This window comes from Palaemon carinicauda, chromosome 6, assembly GCF_036898095.1.
Source record: "Palaemon carinicauda isolate YSFRI2023 chromosome 6, ASM3689809v2, whole genome shotgun sequence".
In the NCBI taxonomy this organism is placed as follows: Eukaryota; Metazoa; Arthropoda; class Malacostraca; order Decapoda; family Palaemonidae; genus Palaemon; species Palaemon carinicauda.
This window is the reverse complement of record NC_090730.1, coordinates 169,613,548-169,628,767: the sequence shown is the minus strand read 5'-3', so window position 1 is coordinate 169,628,767 and position 15,220 is coordinate 169,613,548. Positions and strand designations below refer to the sequence as shown.

The following is a 15,220-nucleotide window of genomic DNA, read 5'->3' as shown; positions in this document are numbered from 1 at the left end:
ACACTATTGGCTTTCTAACCTTGGCAGTGATGAACTTCAAAATGAGCCTCACAATCATCACCTGTGTGTGAAGTTGCACGTCTCCTTGAGCACATTATCCTAGTTTTTAAGAAATGTTTCATCACTACTATGCACAAGAATGTCTGAGTCAGTGTGAAAACACTGAAAATCAACGGTAAACTTGCTCGACAACTTCAATAATGTGCCCAACGAAGTACTGCAATAGAGATCATCACGAGCAACATCAGCGCACCATAGCATGGCAGTCTTCTAGCATTGAGGGTAAATTATCAGCCCTCGCATTAGAAGTGTTTACACCCAATATTCATAAACTATTTTCCATTACATCTAAAACAATTAAATAGCCAACGCAATTCATTAGGTGTCTTTCATTACTTTAGTTATTCAGCTGCTCTAGGGATGCCAGATTCATTATGGTCTCATGAAATTACTAGATTATGAACACATTAAACTTCTAGTCCTAAATTCAAAGGTACTCTTCAGAGGCAGATTATAACATTGTTAAAGAATGAAGCCATAAATGAACCTGGTCAACAAAATATCAAACTTGTAAGATAAACCTTTACAGGAAAGGATAGCAGTACAAAATAAGATGAAGCTTGAAATACAAGAATTGGATTATGTACAGAAACGAATGCAACACAATTCCATTCAATAATTTACTGTCATAGCCACATTTTCATGCCAATAAATATCTAATGGCTTACAAGTATCACAATAAACATATGGTTGGTAGTTATTAGCGTTATTTTCATCAGTATTTTTACCCTTGTAAAAATAAATATTAAAATATCAGACCTAATGAAGTGAAGAAATTAAAATTATAAATTTTTTAATACAAATAAAATTCTACCTCAGTTTTACAGATTCAAAGCATTTGAAAAACCTTTGAGGTACTAAAATATTTTAAAAGCCGCGATTTTTATTTTTAAAACAAATCTTAGCAAAAGTAATATTACTTGAGACAGAATACACTGGCATCCCCATCCAGTCCTCTTGAAACGAGGACTTGGTAAAAATTAGCACACCACAGCACCTAGTTAGACTTTGTCAGAAATTGTCTTACATGCTCATCACATGTAACTACAGGCAGTAAATAGTAGCTGGCACACAATTGTTTACGATATATACTTAGTTAATAAACCTGACAGTACTGGCAGTGCTTGTTTCATTATATCACCTTATTAACAAAAGTATCTGGAAAAAACACACAATACAAACCTAAAAATGATAAATATCTTCCAATACATGAGATCTCCAGTTTGGGGAATGAGTTCATAAAACTACAGTGAAGTGATTTTTGAGTCAAATGTAATAGCTTCATCAAAGAAACTAATGATGTGGAGTGATTTCCATCTGCAGAGCTCTTTTTCTCTTTAGAACATGCAATATTTTGGGCGCTGATGTGCTGACACTGGGGCTATGAAAAGGTTATAAAACTTGTATGGATTAATCTATATCCTGAAAGGCTGGTTGCTAGCACCAACAGCCTTAAGCTTTATGAAATGTAGGTGTTATTTTATTCAAGTGTGGGGTTAATTATGGTATCGGTTTTTTTTTTTTTTTCTGAGGCATAATTTAATAGGTCTCCCAGACTCATGATTTTAAGTCTATAATGCATTTTTATGATGGCACCCAAGACTTTGTTATTATATTATCTCCATCACTAAGTGAAAGTTGTTGTGATACAAGTGAACAAAAGAAGCTACGAGATATGTTCCCTACTGCTGACGGAAGGCACTGGATATTCTGTGGCCAGGGCTCTGAGTGCAACAAGTAGTATGGGATATATACAGATACATGGCCATTGGGAGTTACGTTATCATATTCATATCTGTAGTCGCGTCCAAAACCGGGGGAGGGTGTACAGACCTCTAAAAAGGTTGGGTGAAACTTTATGGTACTATGTGTTTGTAACTTTGTGAGAGCTAGATCAAAGAGCACTGCAACATACAATGAAAAGCAGCTTTGGAAATTCATGTATGGGTGAAATACTGTTAAAATACAACAACCCCTCTTCTAGTCATCCGAGACTGGTGGTGTAATTCAGGATTTACACTTGTTAACTTATCAGTGAAACACATCAACTTAGTCCAATGCTTGACAGAGAACCTATAAAATATCCGGATTCCATTTCATTAAAAGTAGTACAATAAATAAAAAATTATGAAATAGAAGTGTTTCATAGGCCTATATTTGTACATTACTATACACAAATTTTCATATAGGCCCCAAATGACGCAAGAATTTCTAACAACAAACATCAAGTAAATGTAGGTGTTTTATGAGGTCTACCAAGAAAGATAAATAAATTTTAGTTTTTTTGATGTTGCTAAAAATTGCCTACATTACTTGGATAACACTAATATTATATACGGTAGTTGTTCACAGCTTCTACGTTACAAACCAGTAACTCAAATTTATGAAGAGCATGTTAACACAACATATGAGAATCAAACTAAATTGAGCACACACAATGAGGAAATTTTTCACAAAACTAGTACTGAACAGTACCTGAGTCAACCTAACTTTCCATTTACAATAACGCTTTTTATTTTTACTTTTCAGTCTTGCATACTCATTACATAACCCCACACACCTAATGGACATGTAAAACTGTTACAAAGTTAAGCAGACAACAGGGCAACAACTACCTGATGGAGCTGAGTAACCCTGATCCTGTACATTTACGCACTCAGTATTATTTTGTAATTAGTACTGCCTAACTTTACAACCTCATTAATCTTCTCTTCTACCTGAAAAGCAGAAAGGGGAGAAAATCATGTGATCACATCATCACATAACTACTTGATCTATACTTCTTCCTTCTTTTTTTTTACAATTTTATTTCTTACTACAATTGTCTTTCTCTTTTACCCATTACTGTGAATGACAGCACATAATGGATAGAATACCTTGTAATCTGCCTGTGCATCCCATTGTGCTACGGACACTCACATAAGTAGATAACATAGAAAAGTACAAAAAAATCAACAGAACAGCATCATCTGTCTAATGATAAACAGCCAACAAAGACAAGGTATAAGTCACATATTAAAGAAGACACAAAGGCTATAGAACACATAAATAAATTAGGTCAACCTATATGATAGGCATAATATACCTGAAACAGAGAAATGGATGTGCTGTACATACTTCATGTATAGCTTAGGCTCTGGTCATATCTGGTCAACTTAAATTCAACAATTTAAAGTATGCCAGTATTGGGGAATACTGTAAGTTTTCACAAAAAGGGAGGGAAACGGTTTCCTTCACTTCTGCTCTTATCTGCCAACAAGTTGAGAGCCATTTAGTGAATAGAAAAGTTGTGCTAGAATAGCAAGAATTGTGTCATAAAATACTAAGAATTAATGTTATCTGTGGAAACGCACACATTAGATATTATGATCTTTCTTAAGGAACAAGTACTTGATCACACACAAATACAACCACATACGCATGGTGTTTATTTTACACAAGTTGACTGGTGTAGATATCTTAAGGCACCTTTTACAAAGGTCAAGTAAGTTTGGCCCAAAGCAGGAGTAAATATGAACCTTACTAATAAAGTAGATTTGACATTTTTGTTGATAGTTATATAAAGATGGTATTGAAACATGGAAATCACAATCTGGTACTTTCATGACTATCAACCAACACAAAAAAGATGCCACTTGAATTCATTCGTCTTTGAATGCTTGAAAAGCCGAAGTCCTCAACTCATATTACTAGAGACATGAGATGAAGAGAGAAGTGCAGGAAGCCTTTAGAAATTCATGGAACAGGGGGAGTAGGATATATATAGGGATGATGGGTTAAAAAACAAACTTCTTCACTTGGATTGACATAAAAGCCTCCTCTGGCCTTCTATTCTTTCAAGAGCTCACTATTTCTTTTTTTAATAAATAGTCATTTTAGGTACAGTTTCAGTTTGATTCTTTAGGTAGAAAATGCCCTAGTTGGAAAAATTAAAAATGAGGTAATATACTTATCACATACAGCTACAAAACCTGAGACAGCAAATCCATTACTACCAGGACAAATAACTAAACTTTGAGAGTCCATTTGATGTACAGTACTCCACTTACTCCATCCTTATCCTGGAGCAATAGCTGAGATCGGTTCATATTCTGGCCACAAAAACTTTGAGCTCCTTCCGGAATTATTTTCACAGCCACACGCTTGTTTCCTTTTTAAATTGTGTGAGAAGCTTGTCTTTCATCCAGGCATCCCATAGTGACTAGTATGATGGTGCAAAACAGTGTAATACACTGAACTGCCAACCATTATTTTCTTTTTATTCTGGCTTAGTAGAGGGTAAAAAGACATTTCTTTAATAAACGGCTTAATGATATCAAACAAAACTGTAAAAAAAAAAATTCAAATCACACTATTTCAAACATAAAATGACAGCTTCAGAGGTAAACTATGAGTTCTACTGGATAACCTACTAGTAATTACAGGTCCTCTTAACTTCCACTAAGCCCTAACATGCACCTTGGTCAAGCCCTAGTGCTTTTGCAGAGATCACATTGAGTGTATCTGATACTTAGTGAGGGAAGTTTGGCAACATATCACACTACTGGGCATGTAATGCACAACAGTGCAATATATTACAAAACTGGGCAATGTACTGTATTACACAATTGGGTTTTTGGGTGGGTTTCTTTTTGTAAAAATATGGCACCAATGTTCGGCAGAAATTATATACTGTAGTAGGTTAAGAAAGTAAAATGTAGAATGGATAGGAAATATGAAAGGATATTGAAGGCATTAATTCAAGATCAATTAAACAAATTAACAACTACAACAAACAAAATCGATAACAAGAAACTGAAAAAATCTAGAGGGAAGAAGATTTTGCTGCAGATACCAATGATTGGTACTATGTTTAACAGTTCAATTTTCATATAATTAAATACATTGTCTGGGAAACTTCCATGTAGAATAAAAAATATTGGGAACAAGAGTTAAAACATGATTTAAAATACAAAATAATTAAATAATGATAATCTTATATTATGGGCAGTGTTGGCATACAGGGAATCATCTCCAGCCAGACCCCACTTGTGTCCAAAGCTTTGAGGACTTATAAATAACAGAACACTAACATTCACACATGAACATATAACTTAGTAATAAAAATTGGGAAAACTGGCAATACACCCAAACAGAAGGGTTACAACGCTGGCAAAACAGCATCTGAAACCCAAAGCTGTCAGGAGATATACAATGAAACAGACAGACATAATGATCACCCGTTTTGTTGTCAGTGGTTTGGTCTGGCATAGATCAGGTCCTGAATGTCTGGCAGTGATGGTTTACTTCAGCGGCCAAAACTATTGCCACGTCTCCACATTAGTGAGCTATGGCAGTTTGCAAGAAAATGATCTTAACAAATAAATGTGAAAAAGAAACATTAATCTAAAAGGTAAAAAAGTAATGATGCCATAGATCCTGTGGATGTAGTAATGCTGGCTCACAGTGATGACATATAATACCCTAACACTGGTCACGTGACCCTTACAGACACAGTAATAGTATAAGAGCTCCTGGCAGTGGAAACTATGCTGGTTGTTCAACTCTCACACTATATACAAATATACACAGGCAACTGTACACAAAGAAAAGTTTTCTAATTTGCACAGAATTATTTTTGGTCCAGTATTTGGTCCATTTCACTTGGATCTTTCCAAAATCCAGTTTCATCATTCTGAGCTCCAACTGTGGGCACTACAGCATCCCTCAGATGTGACACCTGAGGGAATACCCTCTCCCACACACACACACACACACACACAAACACACTTATTGTGTTACTCCATAATGGAATGAGATCAAGACCTAACTTCTGTCTAATAAAAATGAAAGAAAAATATATAAAGTTCTCCCTACACTTCTTTAGATCCTTCTAATAAAGAGACAGATTTTGGACACGCGGGCCGCTTGCGTCTGTGTTTTTGAGGAGGTGACTTTGTTGGATAACAGAGCTGGGCAACTGTTTGTTTAGCTTCAGGAGTTAGTTTTTCAAGTGGAATGACCCTGGAAGGCTCCAGCTGGTCTAAAGGGATCCACTCATCAGGTAACCTGTGGAATAATGGGGAAAATTAACTATCGGTAACATTCTTAAATATGGTAATCACAGCTATTCATTGCAAAATTTAAAAAGGCATAATTTTATAAAAACCAAGATTATATTTTCATAATTTAATTTTTTCAATGAATGATATTCTTTTCTGTAAGTTAAGTAAATACAAAAACCTAACAATTTCTTGTTTATCAACAGATGCTGAGTACACAAAGATGAAAAAGCACACTTACACCCCTGAAGGACACCATTTCACAAGAACCTCTGGACTTCCTTTTGGAGAAGCACGCCTTGCAAGAACCTGAAATAAACAATAGTGTTATCTGCATTAACTACATCATTAAAGAGACGAAGGTAAGGAAAATATTTTGTTTTTCCAATTCTACCCAATGACATTGAAATTAGAATGGATGGATAGATACAAACCATTTAGTGCTAAGGACCCAGCACCAGCGAACCAAACAGACCCTTAAAAGGCAACATCTATATGGATGGACTGATAGACAAATATAATTTTGGCTAAAACACGCAAGACTGTAGTCAAAAATGGTATTCAAGGCAATATATATACAGAACATTTAGAAAAACTTATGTATTTGATGTCTCACAGGATTATAATACAGGGGAGGGGGTTCCCAGCCCCTTCGTCCCGTCCCTTTTAGTCGCCTCTTACGACACGTGGGGATACGTTGGCGGAGGAGAGGTCTCCTTTTCTGTTTCATTTGTTTGATGTCGGCTACCCCCCAAAATTGGGGGAAGTGCCTTGGTATATGCATGTACAGTATATATGTATGTGTATGTATTTGATATTTCCTCCTCCTCCTCCTCCTGTTGAAGCTCATCTCCAGCTTCATCCGCTTGTTATTATCCGTGTTGATATACAGTACAGTAAAAGACTTTCTGGGTAAGTACACTATTCATGACACCCCTCTTAGTAGGCAGTAGTCAGTAAAACTCTGGATTACAGGAAGTTTTTACAGTAAGTACTTTGGGTCTACTGTGCTCAACATATCATTGAAGAGCTGATGGTCTATCAACTAGCTTGCTCAGTAGGCAAAACACAAAATGATTTGCATATTGATTGGTTGAAATTTATAATGGGCAAGGAAGCAAGGCCTGGTCTTTTAGCAATCTTATGCTCTCTCCTTTGGTACATTGGAACATTTTGCAGAGATTGATAACTGGTGGTACATATATTCATAAATACAGTATTGAGTGGTTGTATGAAGATGAAGCTGGAAATTTTAAGACCTGGATTAGGAGTCATCAAGTTATGTCATATGTGCTCAAGACGTTGGTTTAGGAGTCATCAAGTTATGTCATATGTGCTCAAGACGTATAATATATCAACTGCAACTATTTCTAGTCCACTGCATGATAAAGGCCTCAGACATGGTTTTAGTGGGGGAGACATTAGTCTGATCACTCATATATAATTTTTTTTAATTCTAAACTTTCTAGTGATTATCAGTCTTTAGTCTTTCACATTCTAAAAAAGTACCTTCTGTATCCTCAGGTATTTTTTAACTAATAACTTTATCTTTAATGGTCTTGCACAGTTGTCAATGAAGTGTTATGATATAAATGTATACTTTGAGGATTATTATTCCAGTGTTTATTACTAAAATTTAAGTTAACTTAAGCAATTTTTTTTTGTTTGCTTAAGTGCTTTTAGTAAGTGTAGATAAAGGGTGAATTTTGCATTGACTAGATATTGTTTGTATACTGTCATACTAGACTCTAGTTATTTTTTCCTTAGTCCTTTAAAGATTTCCTTTCATCAGTGATGCTATTGAAGGGAGTCATCGAGTTGTGTTGCTTATGACTCCTTTCCAGCTAAGGGTTGTGGTGGCTGATGTGGTAATGTCCCTGACTGGTGAACGCCCCACTGGGGTTCGAGTTCCGCTCAAACTCCTTAGGTCCTTTGGTCGCTGCAACCTCACTATCCTTGTGAGCTAAGGATGGGGGGTTTTGGGGGAGCCTATAGGTCTATCTGTTGAGTCATCAGCAGCCATTGCCTGGCCCTCCTTGGTCCTAGCTTGGGTGGAGAAGGGGCTTGGGTGCTGATCTATGTATATATGGTCAGTCTCTAGGGCATTGTCCTGCTCGATAAGGCAATGTCAGTTCCTTGTCTCTGCCATTCATGAGCGGCCTTTAAACCTTTAAGGAAAGGATTAGGTCATGACCTGCAAGTAATGAGACAATCTCGGCGTAAGTCTACCTGCATGTATAAATACAGTCTACCCAAATTCTAACACTAATGTATCTAAATTTTGCTAAGTATATTAAAATGTTTTAACTAGTATAATAATCAGTCTTCACAACATGACCAAAAACAACAATAGAAATACACAAAAATTAGAAATATACTGTATATGTGTCTTCTTTTAAAGAAATGGCAAAATTCAAAGAGGACTACGGGGGGACTCCCCCACCCATCATTGCCATTCAGTAATAGAAACACTAAAATCCCTCAAAAAGAGATATCTAATTACAAGAGAGTGGTGACGTGATATGATAAAATAAATATATTTTTCATGATGATCCAGCAGACATCCATGCAATTAAATCCTGCTAAAAGGAGTCTCAAAAATCAGTAAGAGAGAGAGAGTTCATGTGGTCAATGATTGCAGGACGTATACTGCCCATGACAATTCACCCTTGCTGTGGAATTCCTCAATTGTGGCTCGCACCATTCCAAGAAATCTATAGTGTGATCTTTTGAGAAGGTTAAAAATTACAGCAGCAAGGACATGTCTTAGAGTGACAGTTAACCTTGAGAACCTATCAAGGTAAGCAGTTCTTCGTTTCCTCGGGTAGTACTGACCTAAGAAAAACAGGAGATTATGTGGGACAATGGCAAGGTACTGTTGCATCTTCTGGGATAATCTTGAACCTTCAGGAAAGGAAACTGATCCTTGTCTCCCTACTTCTTCAATTAGTACTGGTGATAGGCAGACATTTGCAGACCCTCTTCATAACAAAATGAAACTTTCCAGGAGTTATAAGATAAGCCAAAAACTTCCACCACATGGAAGGCTCCATTCATAAGCTACCAAAGAGAATATTTGGCTCATTGAAATTGGTGGAGCACATTTAAGGCGGATTGTTTTGTGACAAGTCTAAAATATAATTTTTCGGGCCTCACTCACCCCTGTGGAACTTAGCACAATGTTGCATCCTTGGATTCCTCTTTTTGCAAGTATATTGCTCCACAATAAATATTTGCAATGATCAAATAAATTTAGTATGCTTATCACTGTTTTGCAAAACTGATAACGATAATGATATAATCATCGTGAAAATTTTACATCAACTTTTCCCAGAATAAGCAGTGATATCAATCCTCACCATTATTCATTTAGCCCATTTTATTCACTATTTTTGGGCTATTCCATAGACGTCTTGGTTCAGCAACTTCCATATATTTTTACCAATTTCTCCTTTTCCCTTCTCATCTTATGTCCAAACCATACCAAATCTGAGTTTATAGCCTTTGTTCCAGCTTCTGGACATAAACTTCTACTAATTCTCTGATCTCCCCACTATATTCCAGCCATGAATCTTGGCATTCCAAGGCCATACATTATCTAAAGTTCCTCCACTTTCCATGCTACATAAAATAGTATGTACAGGTCTTGCATACCCACCATAAGCCTTTGCTTCTCTTCAAATGTGGCATTTTTATTTACAAGTTTGGCAATATCTCCTCATTTCTTATTAAGGCGGTGTCAATTGCTATTTATTATGTATAAATACAGTATACTTTATACATGCGTAAATTTAATTGTCATACAGGCCTGTATATACAGATATTGTCTTATAATCATATGCATTTTACTGTCTGCAATTATTCACTGCCCCTATGATTCAAGGTGCATACTTATAATTTCTGTATCGTTGTATCATTACCTCAGAGAAACCGTCTTCATCCAGAGAAAGAAGAGCAAGCATATTTTTTTCTAAGATCAACCCGGGGACCATGAAGTATATTCACATAATTGTTAAAATTATCAATTACAAATTTTGAGCTACAATAAATGAGTGTATATTTACTTTGGCTTTAATTATTATCCAAAAGAACTGTTCGAGGATGTATTTACATAAGCACTAAAATAGACTACAGCATTGCTAACTAAATTTCAGTTTTTTTAACACAGCATGCCCATTAATCAGGTTTTCGTGAAACAAACTGTTGGCACAAAACAAATTTCTTCATACAAACTCATTAATCTTGTAATGAGAGCTCTACACACAGCCCCTCATATACTGCTGCCTTGCACATGATTTACACAGTGAGGTTACTGGGTAATATATGCCTGTGGGTTCAGAAGTCCACACGTAGACGCTATTGCCTTCTTCGACCAATTGAAAGGATTGGCGATACTAAAAACATTTGAGACATAATTATGGAGTTTTAGGAGTTTAATGGGTTTGTGTAATATTTTTTGTCATAAAAAAATGGTTTTACCTTGGGAAGATGATACATATTACATGCTAGATGAGTTGGTAGATCTCACTTTCTCCGGGATTTATTGCACACTTTTTACCTACACTTTTTATTTTCTTTTTCTTTTATGCCCTTGTTACATTGACAATAGCAGAAAATAAAATTTTGCTTTCTCTAGAAGGAATTAAATGGATGCCCCTCCCAAAAAAGGTTGCATTTATTTTCATATAACAACCTTATAAAATACTAACTTTAGATTAAGCAACACCATCTGTCAAATATGCAATTGGTACCTGATAAAAATTAGTTAAACAATGTAACAACATTTACATATATGGCATAATCGCAATTATAATAATTTTTCAAAATGTCGCATAGTCTAGGTAGAGCAGCCCCTTGCCAATGCCGTGCTATCAAGCAGTTTTACTTGATGCTGTGGTATCCTCCAGCGTCTTCATAATGCACTGTTTTCACAGGACACCATCCAATTACTTAACTAGTTTGACAAAGATACACATCGCAAATTATTTGGTTATTATTACATCATAATTATGAAGTATATAATATAATGTAAGTTTTTTACCATATCTCATGATCAAGTATATAAATGTTAAAGCAGTAGGGAAGCCATGTCACACATGACTTTCAATATGTGACTTGAAAGAAGTGTTCTATTCATGTTTCCCAATCAACTTTAAAGTTTTATGTCACCATGAATGTTTTTTTTTTTTTGGCATCCTTTGAGGATGCAACCATGTATGATCTGCTACAGTATTTCATTTAAGCTAAGCAGACCAAAGAACAACAACACTATACCTGAGGTCTGACAGTGAAGGCATTATTAGGGGCCTGAGGAATACCTCCATTCTGCACTTCAGTTACGCACATCAGCCTCCAACGAACCCGCTCCATGACGCCCACATCAAACACGTCGAACATGCGAGCTGCTGAAATAAAAATGTATCAGAGAGGATCTAGAGGATTCTTTCATTCATAAATGTAAATATAACAAATTTCCATCTAATAAACTGTATGCTTTATGCTTGAGACAAAATTTTGTACATTAATTAATTATTGAAAAAGTGAAACCCTACCTACATTTTCTTATCATAATTTAGCATTAATGAAGTATAATTAATTTTAAAGCTATGGGAAAAATTTCACTGTAATTATAAAGTTTGTTTACAGAAAAATATATTTGAAATTTGGAGCTCAAGTCAGAATGTGCAGATACAAATAAGCAAATGTAGCTGATTTTAGAAAAATTCTACATGCTACATTAAACCAAGAAGCATCAAAGAAAAAATGCAGAGGTATAATAGCCAACATAAAACTCAGAGGGGCAATTTTCCTATGCTAACGCACCCAATTCCTAATGAACCACAGACACTACACACCATATGTATTAATGTGTACTATAGTGTTTCCATTAATAATAATAATAATAATAATAATAATATACTTTATAAAGTAAAGAACTTGATCTAGCACTAATTATTCAGAAACGTTTAAAAAAAAACTAAGTGTATTAAATTAATTAATTATATAAAACATGACAACACAACTAGTATATCAAATGGCTACTGCAAACAATTGTGGTTCTATTAAATCAATCTATTGTTCTTTCCTAAGATATTAAAAGCATTTTTTAGGAAAACTACTTTTGGAGTTTTTTTGTAATTTATCCTATACTTTTACTTAGCTCAATTTCAATGCTGACATGTGTTTAATAAGTCAACATGTCGGAAACTGTATCATAACTTTCTGTATTTCCTACTGATTACTTCACTGGAGAATATCATTACTGATATGTGTGACATTGTAACAAACATACAAAACAAAAAGGTTAGGTTACAAAACTGACTTTTATAATGACAGTTACTTGTACACTTATTACATGCTGTAGTAATGATAAATTTATTGGCATTTTGAAATTGTGCGCATGACCATATTCAAAATAAACGTTTTATAGACAATGAAGTATTCGATGTGTGCTATATACAGTACAGATCACATTAGCTATTATTCATAAAAGCTTATTTACAACAAAAATTGCCACAAAAATAACAAATATTTCACACGCAAAATAAAACCTGAGTAAAGGAACACGTGATAGTAAATACGAATAAAAGGTGCAGGAAGGAAACCTAAAAACTGCTAAAATCAACAAAAAAATCCAGGTATTGGACTACCATCATTAAAAAAATTTGGACATAAAGCGTGATCAATCAATTTTTTTTAAGCAAAGATCTACTTACGGACTGGAACTTTAGCCCTTGAGTCTGGCATTGACAGAAGAAGAAGTAATATATCAGATACTGACTACATATCTTATAAACAATCCTATTGTTCAAAAGGCAAGAAATCTTTTAAGTCAAATCCTAATTTAATTTAAATATAATGTATTGCATGAACAAAATGTTACCTTGAGATCAAGACATGACTCTTGACTTTATACATTATGGCACGAGAACTGCTAGTTTCAGGAAATACAGACCAAAATTACATTTACCTTAACCTCAAAGTAAATTACTGTACTATTATAAGAACCTGGCCCCATACAGTATACAATTCCTATACTTTACTATTGTACTAAAAAGAATCTGGCCCTGTAAAGTACCCAATTATTGAACAATACAGTACTATTGAATAAGAACCTTGCCCTTTACGGTATACAATTCTTGTACAATGCTATAGTACTAATAAGAACCTGATCCTGTATAGTATACAATTCTTGTACAATGCTATTGTACTAATAAGAACCTGGCCCCGTACAGTAGACAATTCCTGTACATTACTATCATACTAATAGGAACCTGGCCCTGTACAGTATACAATTCCTGTGATGAAAACCCAATACCCATTAGGACGAGGGCTTTGAAATTTAGAATATTGTTTCTCTAATTTTGGAATACTGGACATATTTTTTAGTCAAGATTCTCAAAAACTTATGAACTAAAAATTTTGAACTATTCTACTTCTTACAAAATATAAGGAATAAAAATTATCAGGGCTTCGTTCAACATACCTGACCAAGGCTTTTTTCTATATCGACATTTCCGTCCATTTTTTCGTATAAGTTTTGAGGGGGATGGTTGTGAAGGCGGCCTTGGAGAAGGGGTTGTTGCCGTAGAATTAAAATGATGATTCACATGTCTCCCTAAAGCAGTCTGAAAATAAAATGTAAGAATTAGTATTTCCTTGATTTTGCCATTTCATTTAAAGGCAAAACTTCATACTGTTTATAACAATTCGTTAATGTGCTGTAATAACATATAACAATAAAGGAATAATACATGAAATAATCTCATCACTAAAATGTGAAGGGAATAGAATTGTGAATTTGGTCCGTAGAACATGCCTGGAAGGCCATTCAGTGTCCATGTGTAAGGGGGGTAAAACCCTGCCGTTATTGGTATGTAGTGAAAATTAAGAAGCTGGACAACAAGATGGAAGGAATAAATCAGGAACAGAAGTAACGTATAGATTTTACATGTTTTGCAAACATTAATTAAAGACCAAATCAATAAAATAATTTCACCAAGGAGGTTATTGTTGCCAGACAAAGAAATGAACCCTAATTATATACATATATATATATATATATATATATATATATAGATATATATATATATATGTATACTGTATAATATATATTATATATATAATATAATCTATCTATTATCTATCTATCTATCTATATATATATATATATATATATATATATAATTTCATAGCTTAAAGGTTTAAAGATGACTGGTTGAAGCAAGGGACAAGTCTTTGTGCTATTGCAATATTTCCTCTAATTGAATTTATACAAATGTAAGGGTTCACGTCCTTGTCTACTTAAGCTAGGACAAGGGAGTTTTGGATAATGGCTGCTGATGACTCTGCAACCATCTGTCGACAACTTTTATACCTATTCTGCAACCTTTCCTTTCTAATAATTATCAGTAAAACCAAATGGGTGGAACACAATTAGTTTTAGATTAAGTTTATTGGTAGTGACAAAACTGGATTATCTAAAATTTTGGAGGGTGCAAACTGTGAGATTAAGACTACTTGGCAACATTCTATTGTAAGAATGATCTCTTGCCTTATTTTGAAACTCACTAGTTTTCTGAAATTGCAATGAGGAATGTTTGAAAATTCTAGAGGAAAACTATTGCACAATTCAACGTGACCCTTACTTAGCTCGTCTACTTTGTGGCAGATCCTGCAGGTCGCCCTTTAGCTAGATGAATATTTGTGAACATGTACTCCTTTATGGAGAATCCTGTTTCAGTAAACTAATAATCTTTACTAGTGTACGCGACCCGTCAAAAATGGTGGCTAAATATTTAGATGAATATGCACATAGACCTTTGTCGCCAGGGTATGACTACTCATATCCCCACCGGAGGGTGAGGGAGAAACAGTAGTTATATGTCTGACCATGACCGAATACTGTTTGTTTTTATATATATATATATATATATATATATATATATATATATATATATATATATATATATATATATATATATAAAACGGCCCTGACTACGTGATCGCCAGACTGGGGTTCAAGTCCTGCTCAAACTTGTTAGTTTCTTTGGTAGCTGCAACCTCACCATCCTTGTGAGCTAAGGATGGGGGGTTTAGGGGAGCCTATCGGTCTATCT

General features: G+C 34.7%; 1 protein-coding gene and 1 long non-coding RNA gene across 8 annotated transcripts in view; one reads left to right on the top strand and one right to left on the bottom strand.

The window, feature by feature from the left end:
- Window positions 1-10,159, top strand: part of LOC137642823 (uncharacterized) — a 64,325-nt gene extending 54,166 nt beyond the window's left edge. The window contains exons 2-3 of one of the 2 annotated variants that reach the window (XR_011044861.1): window positions 6,308-6,463; window positions 10,027-10,159. This is a non-coding gene — a long non-coding RNA (uncharacterized lncRNA). Of the gene's footprint in view, window positions 1-6,307; window positions 8,934-10,026 lie in introns of those variants that run through there. The other variant, XR_011044860.1, reaches the window with a different exon arrangement.
- Window positions 968-15,220, bottom strand: part of jing (AE binding protein 2 jing) — a 32,186-nt gene continuing 17,933 nt past the window's right edge. Inside the window, exons 3-7 of one of the 6 annotated variants that reach the window (XM_068375709.1) lie at window positions 13,588-13,729; window positions 12,818-12,841; window positions 11,376-11,506; window positions 6,343-6,410; window positions 968-6,108 (exon numbers count right to left, since the gene is read on the bottom strand). In XM_068375709.1, the coding sequence (XP_068231810.1) occupies window positions 5,913-6,108; window positions 6,343-6,410; window positions 11,376-11,506; window positions 12,818-12,841; window positions 13,588-13,729 (561 nt within the window). In that variant the 3' untranslated portion in view covers window positions 968-5,912. Of the gene's footprint in view, window positions 6,109-6,342; window positions 6,411-10,918; window positions 11,056-11,375; window positions 11,507-12,817; window positions 12,842-13,587; window positions 13,730-15,220 lie in introns of those variants that run through there. The other 5 variants (XM_068375710.1, XM_068375711.1, XM_068375712.1 and 2 more) reach the window with 5 other exon arrangements.